Source organism: Myotis yumanensis, unplaced genomic scaffold (assembly GCF_028538775.1).
Source record: "Myotis yumanensis isolate MYYU_CA2020_CCGP unplaced genomic scaffold, mMyoYum1.0.hap1 SCAF_18, whole genome shotgun sequence".
NCBI lineage: Eukaryota > Metazoa > Chordata > Mammalia > Chiroptera > Vespertilionidae > Myotis > Myotis yumanensis.
Window position 1 is genome coordinate 10,302,542 of NW_027223769.1, and position 20,824 is coordinate 10,323,365.

The window sequence follows — 20,824 nt, forward strand, 5'->3', positions numbered from 1 at the left end:
TTTCACCCCCAACAATTTTCTCTGTTCGCAGATTATTTCCTCTTTCCAACTGCAGTCTTTTCTTCTTCTTCTTCTTCTTCTTCTTCTTCTTCTCCTCCTCCTCCTCCTCCTCCTCCTCCTCCTCCTCCTCCTCTTCCTTCTTCTTCTTCTTCTTCTTCTTCTCCTCCTCCTCCTCCTCCTCCTCCTCCTCCTCCTCCTCCTCCTCCTCCTCCTTCTTCTTCTTCTTCTTCTTCTTCTTCTTCTCTTTTTAATCACTACAAGGTCTCTCCAACATCACTGAGAATACCAAGCAGTGCCCTGGCAAGCGTGGCTCAGTTGGTTGAGCGTGTCCCCATGTATCAGGGAGTCCCAGGTTGGATTCTCAGTCAGGGCACATGCCCAGGTTGTGGGCTCTGTTCCCAGTAGAAGGCAGCTGATCGATGGTTCTCTCTTATTGATGTTTCTTTCTCCCTCTCCCTTCCTCTCTCTAAATTCAATAAAAAAATATATTTTAAAAAGAATACAAAGTAGTGTTGTGAGGTCTTTATGTTTTTATCTTATTAATGCTATTCTAAGTTTTCTGTTGCTGCTGGTGCTGTTTAATGGATAGGGAGGGCTCCTTCATGACTTAGGAATGTCACCATGGGGATATTTAGAGGCTCAGCCGGAGACCCCAGAGTCTGGGTTGGGTCAGGGTCGCTGCTTTAAAACACTGTCCCCCACCACCCACCCCCTTCCCAGGACAATCCTGTTTCCCCAGCGACTTCCAGTGGGAAGCCCCTCGCCGGCAGCCACTTCGAAGCCGTTGTCCACTAGGTGTGCCTCAAGCGGGGCACTGGGCGCAGAGCTCCCCTGGGGGTCCTAGCGAAGCCAGGAGAGTCTGTCACGGGTACTCTCGCGCGCGCGTCCTCTTACCCTCCCCGTGTGTGGGGAACAAGCCGCCACCCCTCCCCAAGGGCAGTTCTAACCTTGGAGAGGGGCTCCTGGTCGCCCCAGAACTCCTTTTCAGGAATTGGGTGCTTCTGGGGCACGTCCAGTTCCATGGCCAGGGGGTTTATGGAGGACAGCGTTTGACTCTGCCGAACCTCCGAGATCAGCCTCTGGAAGCGGCCAACAGCCCTGATCAAGGTCATCCAAGGCAGCCTTCTGCGTCCCAGTGCGCCCTCTGCGCCTGGGACCAGGGGCGGCTGCACACTTCTTTGCTGGGGCTCTGTCTTCCCATCCTTGCCCTCGTATTTTAGGGAGCTTGTCCGCTTGTTCGGGTATTTTAGGGAGTTTGCCGTCTCACCCTTGTCCGAGTATTTTGGGGAGCTGGAAGGGCGCGGTGGCTGGGAGGCCATCTTAGAGCAGTGCCTGCCAGTGGCCAGCAGCGAGCCTGGCTGAAAACGGTGTCCTCGCGTGCCCCGCGCCCTGCACCCTGCGCCCGCGCCCCGACACGCCACCCCTCCCCCAGAGGTCCGGCAATCTCGCTGCTTCCTCTCCTTGGAGAACAGGGGCTTCGAATTCTGGACACAAAAGGACCCAGGTCACGAGTGTGTAACCTGCGCCCCATCCTCAAGACCTTGCTTGCATTCCTGGCTCCCTCTCCCAGGACTATCTGTGTGTCCTCGGCCTCTGTAGGGGCTCTCAGTCAACCCACTTTATGTCAACAACAGAGAAATGGTCATTAAGTTAAAGACTAGGTCCTGGATGAATTAAGAGGTAGTTATTAGGGGCGGGGTACACACAATGTGAAGAGCACAAGGGAAATACCTGTCACAGTGCCAATGGAAATAATAGAACAAAATGTCAAGTGCTACTCGGGTGGTAGTCCTACCACTAGAAAAAGACTGGGTATTACAAAATATCCAGGGTTGCCATCTCTGGGTGGGCAGAAGTGCTTTTCTTTCCTTTCTCCTTTAAAAATTGTTCTGATTTTTCTATGATATTATTTTGATAATATTAGAAAACTCTGTTATTTACGTTTATCAAAGGTCTCATCAATGCAGAGGAGGCAGCCTCAGAGAAGAGGCCCGGGGGTGGGCCCATACTTTCTGACTCTTGGTCTTGGTGCCTCAGATACATTGGTGACTTCTACCCTGAGAGGTTGAGGATCCTGGCACTGTTCCACCCATGGATTCCTGGCTGCCATCAACCACCAGAGGGAGGAGCCAGACAGAGGGAAACACTGCAGGAGGGGAAAGGAACCCACCACCTCCCGCTACCCCAGTCCTAGATCAGTTCAGCTGTCCTTGTCTGGATTTGGCTTTCTTCATAACAAAATGAGAGAACAGTCTTTACTTTTCATTCTTTTTTAGAGTTTCAAGAGATAAAAAATCAAGAAGGAAATAGAAAAATCCATTTTAATTAAACTGTACAGTCTGAATTTTTTCCTTGACACTAACTGAAGTTAAAAATAGAAGCCAATTTCTGTGACCTTCCAAGGCAGCCTTTGAAATGTCAAGGCTTTAAAAATTATTTTACAGCATGAATTTACATATAAATACAATCTGTACAATGTATTAACTGAGCAATCAATGGACTTCCATCATGGAGGAGATCTGGTTTCAGAACAGGCCAGGGCAGAATTCAACTACTGCCTCCTTAGGGGAAGATGTTTTAACCTGGAAACAGAAGTAAAAGAGAGAAGGAAGTTAGATATGAACTGAAAGGCCAAACAGCTCAATTTTATTAATGCTTCACTATGCTATGACACTGGCTGCAGGGTTTCTTTTTCATCACTGCTAATTTACTCACCCGGACTAATACTGGCTATACACTTGGAGAAAGTTAAATGGTTACACTGTTCTGTTTGAAATTTAAAAAAAAAAAAAAAAAAAACTACAAAAGCATGAAAACAGTTTACATATATATAAAATCTTGAGTTAGCGAAGGCCTTTAAAAGACAAAAATGAAAAACATACCAAAAAAATTGGTTAAATGAGTGCATCAAAAATTAAAGCTTCTGTACAACATAGTTAAAATTATGACAGGTAATACACTTAAACACAAAGGATTAATATCCAAAATTATTATTTTTTAATTATAAAAACCAGTAAAATAATCTCATAGGAAACAGAACACTGCAAGTACATGAGCAAGCTATTCACAAAAGAGCACATGACAAAGATTCACACAGGAAAGGATGCTCAACCTCGTAGTAATCCAGGAAGTGAAAATTGAAATGAGATGCCAGTCTTTACTCATCACACTGGCAAACAATTTTGTACCATTTACACTTGATGTAATAACAAGGTGCTTTCATAATCGAAACTGATACAGCCACATTTGGAAATAATCAGGCAGTATTTATTCATTCTAAATATCCACACTCTATGCTACATGAAATTATATTATTTATATTAACACATTGTATGCGGGAAACGTATTTATACGTTTTACGTTGACTGTAAGTAGTAGAGCCACCTGTTACTACCCACAAACAATGTGTTAAAAATGCAGCCCTAGCTGGTTTGGCTCAGTGGATAGAGCATCGGCCTGCAGACTGAAGGGTCCCAGGTTTGATTCCAGCAAGGGCACATGCCGGGTTATTGGCTGGATCCCCAGTGGGGGGCGTGCAGGAGGCAGTCGATCAATGATTCTCTCTCATCATTGATGTTTCTATCTCTCTCTCCCTCTCCCTTTCTCTCTGAAATCAATACAAATATATTTTTTTAAAAAACAGAACATAACAAAATGTATATGTACCCGTTACCAGTGTATAGTTAAGCAAAAAAATTCTTGTAAGTTACATGTGAAACTAACAGCAGAGGTTACTGTAGAAAGAGAAGTTTGGGGAATTGGTCAAGGGCCACTTTAAGATGTATCTGTAAGGTATGAATTTTCACAATGATAACATATTCACATATTACATATGTAATTAAAAATTAACTTTTTAATAAACCTATTTAATATGCAAGTTTATCATTTCTGATGTTTGCCTCTAAGCAAATACATCAAGATTTTAATAAACCTTTGAGAGGTTCCTGAAAACCACTGTCTTCCATTGCCTACCGTCTTAGCAGTTCCTGGGGTGACATGTCTGTGGTGTCTTCTTCACTCTGGCTGTCACTGCTGTCAGCACTCTCAGAACTACTACTTTTTTCTGACTTTTTGTTCTTTTGCTTGCCTTTGTGTTTGTGCTTCCGATGTTTCTTTTTCTTTAAAAAAAAAAAAAAAAGTTGCTGGAATACACAAGCACACACACTCACACAGGTGTTTCCCTTCCTAACTCAGTGTATGACAGGCTAATGAGGCATTTGATTGCTGGAGTCATTCAGAAACAAAAGCAAAACCTCATTTGGGGTGAACTTTAGCCTAATGTGAAACAGGCCAAGAGCATTCAGCTCTGCACACTGTCCACAGTGCCCCCACTCACAGAACTGATCCGCTAGCGACAGGCACAGCAGAACCAAGCAGATGTCGGCAGGATACTGCCTTGACACTTAGTGCCCCTCTTATCCAAGGTGACCCCTGCCTCTTCCCATAAACTGACTGGCCCATTTTGTTAGGCATATGTGATAAATTACACATCAGGATGCGAACACCCTGGAAATGCACAAAGTAGAAACTGGTAAGAGAACAGCAGACACACTGGTAAGAAACCATGAATTTGGTTTTTGAACCTGACAGCACCAGCTTTTTCCTTTCACTACAAGTGAACTTTCCTCATCTTCTATGCTCAGGAACCCTTTTTTTTTTGATAATCAATCAGGGAACTGTTTTTAATAAATTCCACTACTGCCCAGACCACTTTGGGTACCCAACACTAATATTAACGGAATTAAAAGCCAGTGTTGCCCTGGCTGGTTGAGCAACAATGGTTAGAGCAACAACCTGCACACAGTAGGGTCACAGGTTCAATTCCTGGTCAAGAGCATGTACCTGGGTTGCAGGTTTGATCCCCAGCCCCAGTCATGTGGGAGGCAATCAATCGATGTGTCTTTCTCACATTGATGTTTCTCTCTCTCTTCCTCTCTCTCTCTCTCTCTCTCCTTCACTTCCACTCTAAACCATGCAAAAATTTCCTCAGGAGAGGATTCACACAAAAAATAAAAATTAAAAAAGCCTGTGCCTAACTAAAAAGAAGACTTGGCCCTAGCTGATTTGGCTCAGTGGATAGAGTGTCAGATTGAGGACTGAAGGGTCCCTGGTTCGATTCCCTGTCAGGGCATATACCTGGGTTGCGGGCTCGATCCCCAGGAGGGGTCATTCAGGAGGCATCCGATCAATAATTCTCTCTCATCATTGACGTTTCTCTCTCTCTCTCTCTCTCTCTCTCTCTCTCTCTCTCTCTTTTTCTTCCTCTCTAAAATCAATAAAAATATTTTTTTTTTTAAAAGAAGAAGACATGGACCATGAGGTAAGGGATGTCAACAGTGAACACATAACATTATACATTCAGGTTTTCTTTATTTCAAATACTAAACTATGGACCAACATCTTTATGTAATAAGAAATGTCCAAAATAACACCTTAATTTAATACTGAATGAGTGATCAAATAACATTTTTATTATTTAATACTCAACCATTATTCTAAGATACTTAAATGTCCCTTTTCCTAATTTTTAATAATCACAAATAAAAACTTTTTTAAGTAGAACTGAACAAATTAAAATATTCCATTTGAAAGAAAAACAAAGTTTCTGAAAATCGAGGGTTTACAAAGAATGTCTAGTCCACACTCTGTCAAGCTGTCGAAAAACCCATGTCCCCCGTTTTGGCCACAAGACACCCTTCAGCGGGCTTCATGGGGGCTTGTCTGGATGACAGAAGCAGGAGTGACAAACCCCACACACTGAGCCCAGGGCACCCAGAAGTCACTTACCTTCTCTTTCTTCCGTCTGTGCTCTTTCTTGGTCTTGTGTTTTTCTTTGTTCTTTTTATGTTTCTCTTTTTGAGGAGCCTCAAGTTTCTGACGAGCATCTGAAACACAAATGCAATAAACACATGAACTACAGGGGGAAATAAAGCTAAATTCTTGAATTAGGAATATGCCTTAGATGGGATGATTAACATTAAGGCAGAACTCCTGTCCTGCCTCACTGATATACAAATAGATTAGCATATCACGTGTTAGCTCTATATAGGGAGTTCCAAAACATGTATACACACTCTTTGAATAATTATAAAGGCAGCGTTTATTAAAATACATTTGATTTTCAAAACTGAGCTATCAGCTGTTACAGTGTGTACACATTTTTGGGGGACACCCTGCATTTAAAAACTGCCAGAAACCTCAACATAAGTCCTGTCTGATCCAATGAGCATCTCGGCAGATGAAGACAAAGTCAGACTAGAATGCCCATAAGCTTTTGTAATTATCATCCTAGAGTAAGCTCAGAGTCTGAACCTCAGCTGTGTCGCCAGCTCTGTGATCGATCTTGGGCACCTTGCTTAACCTCTTCAAGTCTCAGTTTCCCCTTCCATAAAACAGGGATAAGAAGAATCCCTAACTCCTTAGGGACACAGAGAGGATTAGATGGGACTTCAAACAGGAATCCCATAGCCTGGTATCTGGTATATAAGCTCCTCTCATATCACCCTCCCTTCACAAAAGCACATTCAACATGAATTCGTCTTATTAAGTTGAAACACTAAAACACTAGCATCAGAGCAACACAATATATGTAATCATTAAAATTACAAGTTGCAGGCACCTAAATTCTCCACCTCCAAATTCTGACCAAAATGTTTTCATAGGTCATTAATTTCCTGGTACCCAAACCCACAAAAATTCATAATAGTAGAAGCAGTTTAAATTATTAAATCATCTTTTTCCACCTAAAGAAAGTTCCAAGTGTTTCAGGTATGGATGTTTTCCAAACCCAGTTAACAGGCGTCTGCAATTTTCTATTCCTATAGTTTGGTCATATTTTTCAAAAACTGACCTCCCCAACCTTTATTTTTTTAATTAAAAATTATTTTTATTGTTGACAGTATTAGAGATTCTCCACCTTCCCTTCCCCCAATTTTGCCCCCCTCCACTCAGCGCCCCCCAACTCCCCAGCCCTTCACCACTCTACTGTCTGTGACCATGGGCTATGCATATAAATACATGAGTTCTTTGGTTTATCTGTTCTCATTCCCCACCACCATCCAAGACATGTCAGTTTGTTCCGTGCCTCCACACCGTGGGACTTATTTTGTTGGTCGATTTATTTTGTTCATTAGATTTCACATGTTAAGAGATCATGTATAGTTGTCTTTCTCTGACTGGCTTATTTTGCTTAGCATAATACTCTCCAGCCCAGCCGGTGTGGTTCAGTGGTTAAGCACCAACCCATGAACCAGGAGGTCACAGTTCAATTACCAGTCAGGGCACATGCCGGGGTTGCAGGCTCAATCCCCAATAGGGGGCATGCAAGAGGCAGCCAATCAATGATTCTCTCTCATCATTGATGTTGCTATCTCTCTCTCCCTCTCCCTTCCTCTCTCTGAAATAAATAAAAACATTTTTTTTTAAAAAAGACTCTCCAGGTCCATGCATGCTGTCTCAAAGGGTAAGAGATCCTTCTTTTTCACAGCTGCATAGTATTCCATTGTGTACATGTACCACAGTTTTTTAATTCATTCATCTACTGATGGGCATTTGGGCTGTTTCCAAATCTTAGCTATTGTAAACAATGCTGCTATGAACATAGGAGTGCATATATCCTTTCTGATTGGTATTTCGGGGGTTTTAAGATATATTCCCAGAAGTGGGATCACTGGGTCAAATGGCAGTTCCATTTTTAATTTTTTGAGGAACTCCATACTGTTTTTCAAGTGGCTGCACCGTCTGCATTCTCACCAGCAGTGTACTAGGGTTCCCTTTTCTCTACATCCTTGCCAGCATTTATTGTTTGTGAGGTGATATGTCATTGTTGTTGTTGTTGTTTTTAAATATATTTTTAATGATTTCAGAGAGGAAGGGAGAGGGAGAGATAGAAACATCAATGGAGAGATAGAAACATCAATGAGAGAGACACACACTGATCGGCTGCCTCCTTCATGCCCCCTACTGGGGATCGAGCCCGAAACCCGGGCATGTGACCTGACTGTGAGTCGAACCCAGGACCTCTTGGTCCCTGGTACTATGCTCAATACACTGAGCCACACCAGTTCAGCTCATTGTGGTTTTAATAACCTTTTTTTAAATGCTATTTTTTGAAAAACCATTTTCCCTCAATAACCCACAGACTAAATTAAGTTATTAACTATTCTAAGGATATCAAGGACGATCTGAGAAATGGGCATAAATAACAGCTTTTAACAGCTAGCACACATTTTTTTTTTTTTTTAGCTAGCACACTTTAAGCTAAAGATCTGAGTAACTAAAGTAAATAATACATTCACTGCAACTTTTCAAAACTTCACACTTTTTACTCCTCTCTGCTTCTTATCATCTCTTTGAAGGCTGAATTAACTAAAAAAATATTTATATGTGAGCGCTATAGGAAACTGTAGAGTAGATAACAATTATTTATTATTCACATACCTGGGGCACGTTATTAGAGGTTTTTTAACCCAGTTTTCAGAGAAATGATAAACCAGTCCAAACATTTAAACATGAGAGGTCAATTTAAGATGGCCCTGAACAGAAGTCATTAACAGCTACTGGAGGAGGAAGATGGGCTATATTTGCTTCTGAAAGAATTAATTTTATTTTATTTGCTACATTAGCCAAAGTATAAAAAAGTCTCAGAATACCCTACTCCCTGCAATTCCCTTCTCATCTTTGTGTCCTAGACTTTTACTTTTTTATTTCTATAAGTGACAACATTTGAAATATCTGAAAGTTAAAAAGAAAGAAAGAAAAGCTTCAAGGACTCAGGCTGTAACGCAACAACCATCATTTAGGTACTAGGTGGAGCAATAGGTTTCAAAATGTGGCTGAGAACAGATAAACCAGCAACAAATGTATATATTTGGTTGGCCTCATGTTGGATTAGATGAGTGGATATAACACAGTTAGAGTTGTCACATTTCAGGGGACACTCTGGTGCCAGCGCAAACAGGTGAACCAAGGAGCTCTGGACTCACTGGGGCAGAAGACAGGAGGCAGCCGAGGGCCGAACTCTTCTCTTTCGTCTATCTGCGTCTTCTGTATCACGAAGGAAGGCGCGGGCTCCTGGGGGGCCGGCTCACTAGCTGAAAAACACCAGGGTATTAGCTTTATATATCTGTCAAATATTAATGTATTTGAGTATTTAACTAATGTCTGTTGCCACCAGATAACATGTGCCTTCCTTCACCACTTGGCTTAACTAGCTCACACCAGGTGCTGAGAACACAGGTGTGGTGAACCATGGACCTGACCTCCAACCTCATGGGCTTTAGAGCTGGGAAGTCAGTCACACAAGGGCACAGGCAACCCAATGCATCAGTGTCTGTAACACAGGGATATGTATGTCATCCCCATCACCTACTGCAAACTGAAGGGTTGAAACATATCCTCGAAGAAGGGTCATCAGAGAAAAATTAAATTTATAATCAGGAATGTAAGACTATGCCCCAGCTCAGAAAGTTTAATTTCACTCAAAATGAATTATCAAAGAGGAGAAAAACTGAATATAAACAAATTATCATGTTCACATAAATAATCTCATTTTTTAAAACAGATGACTATGTTTTCAAATAGGAGAGATAAAAATAGAAAAAGTCTAGAAACATAAGCATCAAAAGTGTTCAAGATGGTTATCTCTGGGAACTTAAGCTTTCTATATATTTTTTTAAAAATATATTTTATTGATTTTTTTACAGAGAGGGATAGAGAGTTAGAAACATCGATGAGAGAGAAACATCGATCCGCTGCCTCCTGCACACCCCCCACTGGGGATGTGCCCGCAACCCAGGTATATGCCCTTGACCGGAAACGAACCTGGGAACTTTCAGTCTGCAGGCCGACGCTCTATCCACTGAGCCAAACCGGTTTCGGCATATTTTTAAAATTCAAATATATATGACTTCATAATAAAAATGTAAGTTGAGTTTTTTTTATAGAAATAAAATAGAGGCTGACATTTGCAATCACCAGGAACAAACAATATCTTATACTACTATGAAACTTTTTGGTTAAAGGCCCTCAAAAATTATACCCACGTCCCCCACAGACTGTCAGGGCAGGCAGAGCACTCTGATTTTGTCCACACACCCACCCCCAAGCATCTGGAAAGTCTTCTACCCTTGCAAGCGCCAGACGGCCTCCTTTCCTGTGCCAGCACTCCTGGCTGGGCTAAACAGAACAAGCAGGGTAAGCTACTGACCAAGTGTTAGAGTAATGAGGACAGACCCCATCTGCCAGGGCTGGTTGAGCCAGAGCACACAATGTGCCCTACAGAGAGGAAAGCTGGAAGAGCCCCTGTAGTCATGACTAAAGGTCATCCAGCAATCCTAGCACCTCCTTCTCAACAAGGTTTTAAAAACAAGCTCAGTTGGTTAGAGCATTGTCACGATACACCAAGGTTGCAGGTTCAATCTCCGGTCAGGGCAGGGCACATACAAGAATCAACCAATGAATACATAAATAAGTGGGACAATAAATAGATGTTTCTCTGTCCCCATCCCTTTCTTTCTCTCTAAAATACATACATACATACATAAATACAGCTATTTTTAGATAAAATATTTACTATTCTTAAATCTTCTCAACTAGGATAAGTAGGAAAATCAACATTATCAAACATAGCTATCCTAAACATATACCAGAGGTTTATACCACACAAATAAAACAGAACTCTGGTCTACCCCAGTTAAAAATGTAAAAGATTAAAACACCACTGATTGCTATTATCCTGGTTTAAAATTACACACTAAGCAAAGCAGCAGCTTCTCTAGAGACATCGCTATTTTCTCCTTTAGATCCCAAAGTCTGAAATATTGACGTACTGGGTGCCACAGACGACAGTTCCTCCTGGGAACTTTTGAAGTCAGCCTCCCCGGGACCCTCCTGATCATCCTCGCTGTCGCCCTGCTCATCCTCAGAGGATGAGGACTTTTCTTCAGAGGAGCTGGCAAAGATGGCCTTGAATAAGTCCATGGATGGGCGGCTCTCTCCTCCTTCAGTCTGTGAATCCACATCTTTGTTTACCAGCTGTATTAACAGGAAAATAAGAGTCAGGAATGAAGAAGAAAGAGTGAAAGGAGCCAAATGTTCTAGAACACACACACACACACACACACACACACACACACACCGGTGTTTATGTTCGTGTACATGGGTCTCCACACTCACATACTGAGTAACTAAACAATTTTCACACACAATATTTATTTTTGTGGTGTTTCTGATTCAATAACTGCAGGATGTGCTGAACGGTAGAAGCAGCTGAAATTTCTCATAGAGATAGGTCGTTAATCAGAAATGCAGAGAAAAGTGCAGTAGGAAATAGCACAGTGCCTCTGTCCTGTTTTCAAGAGTCTGTCTGAGCCTTCAGAGGTCCAATATTAAAGGTGCTGAAGACAGTCTACTCATAAGAAAATGCTGGAGAGAAAACTAGGCCCTCCACACAATGGGGAGGAAGCCAGGAACACATTGATAAAATGGCCACAAAACTTCTCTTTGCACCTACACATCACTCTTCCTAAAAGAAGCCTAGAAATGGACATTCATACCAACCAAATAAAGAGCCAGTAACTTTGTATACACTCAATTCAATCAGCAAATAGCAAAGGTGAGAAGAAGACACAGCTCCCACCCTCCAACAGCGTATCACCAGCCAGACCTGGGCAAACTAATGTGCTAAGCGATACGAGAACCCCAGGCCCAGATCACAATCCACTTCTGTCGTTCCATTTTTCCACCGGAGAACCAGGCTCAGAGATGAGAGGCCCAGCGACTGGATCTGGACTCTACTACCCAGCTCTCTTCTCTCAACCAGTGGTCACTCCTCCATACCACATCACCTCCAATTTCTACAGCAAAGTTACAAATACCCACAGGAGGAAAATGGTACAAGACAGTGGCATTTGTGGTTTTAAAATAAACTCTTTTCACAGAAATAAAGATCAAAGAAAACAAGTATACCATTCCCCACTAAAAATAGCCAGGCACCTTGGAGACTGATTCTACAGCTGGAACTGAGAAAAATAAAAAGAGGAGTCCAGAAAATCTTACTGAGCTTGATGCTCGGAGAGGAGGGCTATATTACAAGGACACAAAACCTACCTGAAGGGGCTCCAACTAGCCAACCAGTACAATCTGAGTGTTTATTTTTTTAAAAAAAATTTTAATATATTTTATTGATTTTTTACAGAGAGGAAGGGAGAGGGATAGAGAGTTAGAAACATCCATGAGAGAGTAACATCGATCAGCTGCCTCCTGCACACCCCCTACTGGGGATGTGCCCACAACCAAGGTACATGCCCTTGACCAGAATCGAACCTGGGACTCTTCAGTCCACAGGCCGACGCTCTAGCCACTGAGACAAACTGGTCAGGGCCAATCTGAGTGTTTAAATAAATATCGATAGCACCAAATTTATCCCTTTGGGTAAAATAGGAAACAAAGAAATAGTTTGATGAGAAACAGGGTATTTATATTTCAACACTTCCAAATACTTATTTTATTTTTTAAAAATATATTTTATTGATTTTTTACAGAGAGGAAGGAAGAGGGATAGAGAGCTAGAAACATCGATGAGAGAGAAACATCGATCAGCTGCCTCCTGCACACCCCACACTGGGGATGTGCCCGCAACCAAGGTACATGCCCTGACCGGAATCGAACCCGGGACCCTTGAGTCCGCAGGCTGACGCTCTATCCACTGAGCCAAACCGGTTAGGGCCCAAATACTTATTTCAAATAATTAAGTAAAAATTAATAAGAAATGAATAAAAGTATTTATTAATTAGAAAGGGGGAAAGATGAACTTTACAGTGAAAAAACCTGGAAGGCACCACAGTACTCAAGTGATCAAAGTGAACATCACCAGTAACGGGGCCAATCGCTGACTGCGCCACGTGACAGGATCAGTGAGAGCACACCAGCTGAGGACTCCTGCCAAAGATGCAGAACCTGAATCTAGTCCTGAGGTAACATCAGACAAGCCCCAATAGAGGAACGTTCTTCAAAATACTACCTGTAATCTTCAAAAGTAACAAGAGCATAAAACTCAAGGAAAAACTGAGGAACTGCTCCAGATCGGAGGAGATAAGGAGACATGACAGCTACATGCTGTAAGTGATGCTAAACTGAATCCTTTTCGCTATAATAAAGGACATTATTAGGACAACTGGTAGACGTTGAATGGGTCTGAGAATTAGATAGTAGTTACGTATCAATGTTAATTTCCTGATTTTAATGGACGTACTCTGATTACATAGGAGAAAGTCCTTCTTTGAAGGAAACCCAGGAGTGATGTGGCATCTTATGCTCCAGCAGTTCAAGAAAAGATTTATCTGTACTGTATTTAAGCTTTTGAGATTCTTTCAAAAAAAATTTTTTAAAACATATAAAAAGTCAGGAGAGAGAGCCTGACAGTGAAGCACAGGAAATCAAGGTAGTAATGCCCTAGAAATACCTAGTCTGGTATATTTAGGGCAAACCACAGATACCAATGTCACATGCATGGACCATGAACTGAATGACAGCTGACTGACATCTGTGTCCATAGACATTTCTGACCCTTAATGGTGTCGATATTATTAAATGTACAGACAGGACTGTCATAAATACATGAGATATTCTACTCTTAGATAACTATACAAGCTGATCTTTTTTGTTTATATTTTTCTGAAATGTAACAGGAGCTGTACTGGAATTAAATAGCAACCACAACACCCACCAAATACATGGCAGCTACGTTGCAGAGCTTCCTCACCACCACACCCTCCACCAAAAGGTACGGACATTGTATCTGTGCTGACTCATAAGTTTTCAAAGAAAAAATATTCCCAGTCACCGGTCCAAAATGGCTCCGGCCACCGTGACCCAGCTGTGAGAGATGAGAGGGCTGCTGGGATGGAGCCCCCAGTAAGGATTCCTTAACACCTTTACTCCAGACGGAATCCACGATGGGACGAACCTGGAGCTCTATTACCAACATAGCAGAATTCCTTACCCTGCCCTGCCCTCCCCTCCCCTCTTCTCCCACTCTTACCCTCCACGCTGGTATGGATATGTTTGTTTTAAAAAAGTCACGTTAATAAAAACTTAGAAGCAGAAAAAATATGTATTAAATAACGCAGATCGGGAAAGAACGCTTTAAGGCCTCATAGCTAACAAGTGAAAAAGCAAGAAAAAAAAACTTTCCAGAAAAAATTACCTAAATACTATATCAACATGATTTTTTGAGAAAATTTAGAAGGCTCTCTAATCTTCTGACCGAATCACAGAGCCAGAGTCTCTGAGTAGAGTTTTATGCCATTAAAAAAGGTAACAGTAGCCCTAGCTGGTTTGGCTCAGCAGATAGAGCGTCGGCCTGTGGACTGAAGGGTCCCAGGTTTGATTCCGGTCAAGGGCATGTGCCTGGGTTGCGGGCGCATCCCCAGTCGGGGGCGTGCAAGAGGCAGCTGAATGGATGTTTCTCTCTCATCGATGTTTCTAGCTCTCTATCCCTTTCCCTCTCCCTTCCTCTCTGTAAAAAATCAATAAAATATATATTTTAAAAAAATAAAATAAAATAAAATAAAAATAAATAATAAAAAAAAAGGTAACAGTAAAAGCCGAATGGAGAAGTTCCAATCCACGGTGGCAACAGGGAAGGTGGCAGCAGCTGCCAGGCTCTGAAAGAAGGGAACCTTTTTCTCTGACCATAGAGGCTGTGGTTCCAACAGTCTGGATCAAATCCCACTGCTTTTTTCCCTTCCTGCCCTCCTGCCACTTGACTCCAGCAACAAAGAAAGTCACAGGAAGTATAAGGCAAAACAGGGAATCTAAAGTCCTGGCTTTCTGCCCTGGCCAGTGTGGCTGTTGGTTGAAGCATCGTCATGTACACCAAAAGGTGGCGGGTTCGATTCCTGGTTAAGGCACATACTCGGGTTCTGGGTTCAATCCCCAGCAAGGGCATGTATAGGAGGCAACTGATTGATGTTTCTCTCTTACATCGATGTTTTCCTTTCTTTCATTCCCTTCCCCCAATCCCCATCTCTCTCTCTCAAAAATAAATTTAAAAAAAAGTCCTGCCTGGTGTGGCTCAGTGGTTGAGCGTCAACCTATAAACCAGGAGGTCACAGTTCAATTCCCAGTCAGGGCACATGCCCAGGTTGCGGGGCTCAATCCCCAGTGTGGGCCGTGCAGGAGGCAGTCGATCAATGATACTCTCTCATCATTGATGTTTCTATCTCTCTCTCCCTCTCCCTTCCTCTCTGAAATTAATGAAAAAATATATATATATATTTAAAGTCCTAGCTTTCTGACTGGAGAGTGGAAGGAGGAGCCCAGCAAGTCAGAAAGTGTCAGAAACATCATGAAGAGGAGGAGCTCCTATAACGTGGTTTATGAGCTTCTGGTTGCCTCCAAGCTATGCATGTGTGGATCTGACTCTAAACAGCAAACCACAGGCTTTGATAACAGAACTATGGCATTAACTACCAGCCAGGTCCCAGACCACTGGGAAGTGGACATGCATATCTGAATATAAAGGCTCTGAAAACTAGACTGACATTTGAACCACAGCCCGCAGAAGATGGGTTGGAATTGCAGCCTGAACTTATTTACTAGGTTGATTGTCTGCTAAAGCAAAACAAAATGAAAATTCAGCATTCTCTTTAGAATTTGAAAGAGACCCGGGATCTCATGACATAATATTCAAAATTTCCAGGATGCAAACCTAAACTACTTGGTATACAAGCAACCAGGAACATCTCAACTTGCAAAAGACAATCAACAGATACAAACCCAAATTGACAAAAATGTTGGAATTATCAGACAGACTTTAAAGTAGCTTTTACAACTGTGCTCCAAGAATAAAAGCTAACAACTGGAAAAATAAAAAGGTCTCAGCAAAGAAATAAAAGATATGAAGAACTAAATGGGAATTTTAGAAATGAAAAATACAATAATCAAAATTAAAAATTAACTAGATGAGCTCATTAGCAGAATGCAGATAGAAGAAAGAGTCAGTAAACGTGAAGACAGATCAATAGAAATTATCTGTTTTGAACAATAGAGAGAGGGGAAAAGGAACAGAGAGGAGTGAGAGTATGGTACAGGAGGAATATCTGAAAAAAGTAATGGCTGGAAATGTCCAAATCTGAGGAAAGACAATATTAAAGATTCAAGAAGCTCAGCAAACCCCAAACACACTAATCTCAAAGAAATCATGCCCAGACACATCACAATCAAAAAGCAAGAGGAAAAATCACATCATATCACATCATATAAAGAGATAAATAATTATATGAATGACTGTAGATTTCTCGTCAGAAATCAGGAATGCCAAAAGGAAGTGGTACAACATTTTTAAGAACTAAAAGAAAAGAATTGTTGACCCAGAATTCTATTCCCAGCATACGCATCCTTTAGAAATGAGGATAAAATACAGGACATTCTCTGATTAAGGAAAATTAAGAGAATTAGTTGCTGGAAGTGCTGTAAAAGAAATGCTAAAGGAAGTTCCTCAGACAGAAGAAAGTGAAAGAGGAAACTTGGAACTTCAGGAATGAAGAAAGAACAACAGAAAATACAATAGACTATTCTTTCCTCATCAGTTCTTTAAAATATGTATAACATTGAAGTAAAAATCAAAACATTGTCTGATAAAGTTTTCAGTGTATATACATAAGACAATATAAAATGGAGAGAAAAGAGACCTATCCGTGGTAAGATTTCTATATTACACTTGAAGGGATAAAATATCAATTCTAAGTAGACTGTGAAAAGGTAAATATGTACATTGTAATCCCTAAAATAATCACTAAAAAATAAAGAGAGTAAAAAATAATTAATAGATAAATTGCCTAGCCAGTGTGGCTCAGTAAACTGGGCGTTGTCCCATGGACCAAGAGGTCCCAGGTTGCGGGCTCGATCCCCAGTAGGGGGTGTGCAGAAGACAACCAATAAATGATTTTCTCTTATCATTGATGTTTCTATCTCTCCCTCTCCCTTCCTCTCTGAAATGAATAAAAATATATTTTTAAAAATAATAATTAATAAATCAAAATGGAATACTAACCATTATTTAAGTAATACAAAAGAAGGTAGGAAAGGGAAAAGAGAGGAACAAAAAAAGAATAAAAACAGACAGAAAGCAAATAATAAAATTGCAAATATAAATCCAAATATATCAACAAATTACATGCAAATGATCAAAACACAAATTAAAACATGTATATTACCAAGTGCATTTTTTAAAAAAGACTCAATGACAATTACTTGCTTTTTATAAAAAAAAAACCCACTTTAAAGGTAATGAATTAGATAGGTTAAAATGATGGAAAAATATATACTAGTACTATGTAAAAGAGATAAAGAGTGATATTACATAATGATAAAAGAGTCAATTTGCCAAAAAGATATAATAATCTAAAATGAGTATGTAATTAACAAGAGAATTTCAAAATACCTGAAGCAAAAACCACTTTGGAATACAGCCTGGCAGTTTCTTATAAAGTTAAATCTGTAAGTATATTATTACCCAGTACTCCACTACTAGGTGAGAAATAAATACTTATGTCCACATAAAATCTGCACATGAATGTTCACAGCAGCTTTATTTATGATAGCCAAAAGCTGGAAACAACCATATGTCCTTAAAGAGTGAACAACAAACTATGGCACACCCATACAACAAAATAGTATCCTATATAATAAAAGCCTAATATGCAAATTGTCCCCTCGACCGGGAGTTCGACCAGGAGTTCTACTGCTCACTATGACATGCGCTGACCACCAGGGGGCGGCGCAGAACATGGCGGGCATCAGTGACGTGCTGTGACCTCTTGCCGGCTTCCTGGGGGCGGGGGTGACGGGGACAGAGGTGCAGTGAAAATGCAGGGTGCCCCCTGAGCTCACTCTCACTCCCCTTACTACCCTTTCTGGGATACCAGGGTTCAGGCGCCAGGGAAGCCCCCCGCGCTCAGGTGCCAGGTGCCCACAAGGAGCCCACCCCGCACCCACATGGCGTCTTCCAGGTGAGCCCGGCTGCAGCAGCTGGGACCGCAGGGTCCGGTCGGGTTCCCTGTGGGCTCACACAGGAGCCAGTCTGAGAGGTCGGCTGGGACAGAGCGCGCTGCCCACCCGGCTTCTATGCCCACACTGCACCCTGGCCTGCGGCCCACACTGCACCCAGGCCCATGGCGTCCGGCCACACTCACCACATCTCTGTGTGGGGACTCGGGCACCATGACTCAGGTGGAGTGGGGCAAGTGGCACTTCGATCGCTGGCGAGGCCTAGGGACCACACCCATACACGAATTCATGCACTGGGCCTCTAGTTCGGCAATAAAAAGGAATGAACTATTGCTACATGCAAAAATACTATAAATCTCAAAGGTATGATGCTGAATAAAAGATGCCAATCTCAAAAGGCTATATATTGTCTGATTCCATTTACTAGTATATAACATTCTAGAACAAAACTATAAAGACAAAGAAGAGATCAATGGCTGACTGGGTTCTGGGATGCAGAGAGGGGAAACTATAGAGGAACAGCATGTGGAGGCTTCTTGTGATGATGGTACCATATGTATCCTGATTGTAGTAGTGATTACATGAATCTGTGCAAAAACTCACTGAACTGTACATTTAAAAAGTCAAGTTGCTGTTGCTGTTAATCCTCAGCCAAGGATACTTTTTCTATTGATTTTTTAGAGAGAATGGAAGGGAGGAGGAGAAACATCGATGTGAGAGAGACACATCATTGGTTGCCTCCCGCACGTGTCCCTGGGCCGGAGATCAAGCCTGCAGCTAAGGTATGTGCTCTTGACCAGAATCGAACCCAGGATCCTTCAGTCCACAGGCTAAGCCATCCAGTGAGCCAAACCAGCCAGGGCTTAAAAAGTCCGTTTTAATGTAGGTTAATTTAAAAACTAGAGTAAGCCCTGCCCAGGTGGCTCAGTTGGTTGGAGCACTGCCCTGTACACCAGAAGGTTGTAGGTTTGATCCCCAGTCGGGTTGCAACGGGAGGCAGCCAATCGATGTTTCTTTCTCTCTCTCTCTCTCTCTCTCTCTCTCTGTCTGTCTCTCCCTCCGTTCCTCTGTCTCTAAAATCAATAGGGTAAGGATTAAAACTAATAATAATAAGTTACAAAAATATTTAAAAATGTAATGACAATATTATAAATAAAAGCAACTTTTTATTAAGTTCAACTGTTAACTATTAAAGCAGTAATTTTAAAAAAACCAACAATGGATATTCTCTCTATATTCTCCACAAGAGAGAATACTTGTTACTTGGAAAATTATATTTTCTAATACAAATACATTGAATTTTGTTTCAATAATTAATGCTAAGTGAAAGCCATTCTAGGCAGTTTATAACCTCTCCTCAAATGATTTAAGCTGTGACTCGAATTGTTCGACAGTAGAGCAGGTGTTGGCAAACTACAGCCCAGGGGCCAAATCCAACCTACTGTCTGTTTTTGTAAATAAGTTTTATTGGAACACTAGAAGCCTGGTGCACAAAATTCGTGCATGGGGGAGAAAGTGTCCCTCAGCCTGGCCTGCACTCTCTCACAATCCGGGACCCCTTGGGTAGGGTCCCTATGCCTGGCTGGCGATCAGGGCCTATCGGGGCTTTCCTTCCCCTGGCTGCCAGCAGCTGGCCCTGCCCCCGCCACTACCACTGCTTGCCATCTATCTGGCACTGCTCCCCCTCCCCCACCACCGGTCACCTCCCTCTGCAGGCAACAGGTGTTGTGTGTGACTGCTTGGCTGGCCTGGGCCTCCCTCTGCGGGGCGATCGCTGGCCGGCCCCGCACACTCACCACAGCATCGCTGGCCGGTGGCCTGGGCCTCCCTCTGTGGGATCAATCAAGGGGCCCCCAGATCGATCGCTGCGCAGAGGGAGGCTCGCCCACCGACCAGGGCTCTGCGATTGATCGCTGCACAGAGGGTGGCCTGGGCCTCCCTCGCAGGGCAATTGTGGAGCAATGGCAGGGCCCCCCGACCAATCACATTGCACCCGCCTTGGCTGGCCTGGCACCAGTGCATGTCATAGCGTGGTCATCCAGAAGATCGTCTGGACGGTCGTTCTGCTGTTTGGTTGTTCGGTCGATTTGCATATTACACTTTTATTATTATAGAAGATACAAGCACCCAATTGTTTTCACATTGCCTGTGATTCCTTTCACACTCAACAGCAGGGCTGAATAGTTGCAATAGAGACTATGGCCCACAAAGCTTTCAATATTTAACACATTAAGCACTCAGCCTGTTTTGTCTTCCGGACGGAAAGTATAGTGTCAGTCACCAGTGACTGAAATGGGGCTTAACGTGTTAATATCTAGGCCTTCACAGAGTGTGTTACCCCTGCTCACTACAGAGAAAGGTAAAGGCCACAGCTAGCCTGGCAAAGAGAACCAGAAGCCCGAATACCTTATTTGAGAGTGATTCCTTCACATGCACTTCCTCTTTGTTTACTAATGGACTGGACTCTTGTTCAAGTGGACCAACTTTAGATCTAGCCAAACTTAAGAATTCACTAATGGAATCTTCTTTCTTTTCTTGTTTAGATGTATCCCATCTGGACGGTTTTCTTGATTCTGAAAAGTAGGACATAGACATAACATCAGAATTAGCAAGCAAAAGACGAGTTTTTCATTACAGCTCATTCAAGAACATCAGTGACCCTCCTACAGGCCCCGGCACTGTGCAAAGTGTTGGGCATGTGGCAGATGCTGAGGCAGAGCACCACCCCCAAACAGGACACATCTGGACCATTACAACATGAGCTAAGGTATCCATATGAGCAATTACGTTTATGGGAGGAGAGTTTGCACTA

The 20,824-nt window shown here is 42.3% G+C and overlaps 2 protein-coding genes across 3 annotated transcripts in view; both read right to left on the reverse strand.

Moving 5' to 3' along the window:
• The window catches only part of WDR88 (WD repeat domain 88), a 36,928-nt gene extending 35,609 nt beyond the window's left edge, over positions 1-1,319 (reverse strand). The window contains 1 exon segment of the mRNA XM_070398746.1: positions 948-1,319. Coding sequence (XP_070254847.1) covers positions 948-1,319 — 372 coding nt within the window.
• A 984-nt stretch (positions 1,320-2,303) lies between these two features.
• Positions 2,304-20,824, reverse strand: part of GPATCH1 (G-patch domain containing 1) — a 52,506-nt gene continuing 33,985 nt past the window's right edge. Inside the window, exons 15-20 of one of the 2 annotated variants that reach the window (XM_070398296.1) lie at positions 20,419-20,585; positions 10,830-11,034; positions 8,985-9,092; positions 5,788-5,885; positions 3,973-4,118; positions 2,304-2,582 (exon numbers count right to left, since the gene is read on the reverse strand). In XM_070398296.1, the coding sequence (XP_070254397.1) occupies positions 2,552-2,582; positions 3,973-4,118; positions 5,788-5,885; positions 8,985-9,092; positions 10,830-11,034; positions 20,419-20,585 (755 nt within the window). In that variant the 3' untranslated portion in view covers positions 2,304-2,551. The remainder of the gene's footprint in view (positions 2,583-3,972; positions 4,119-5,787; positions 5,886-8,984; positions 9,093-10,829; positions 11,035-20,418; positions 20,586-20,824) is intronic. The other variant, XM_070398297.1, reaches the window with a different exon arrangement.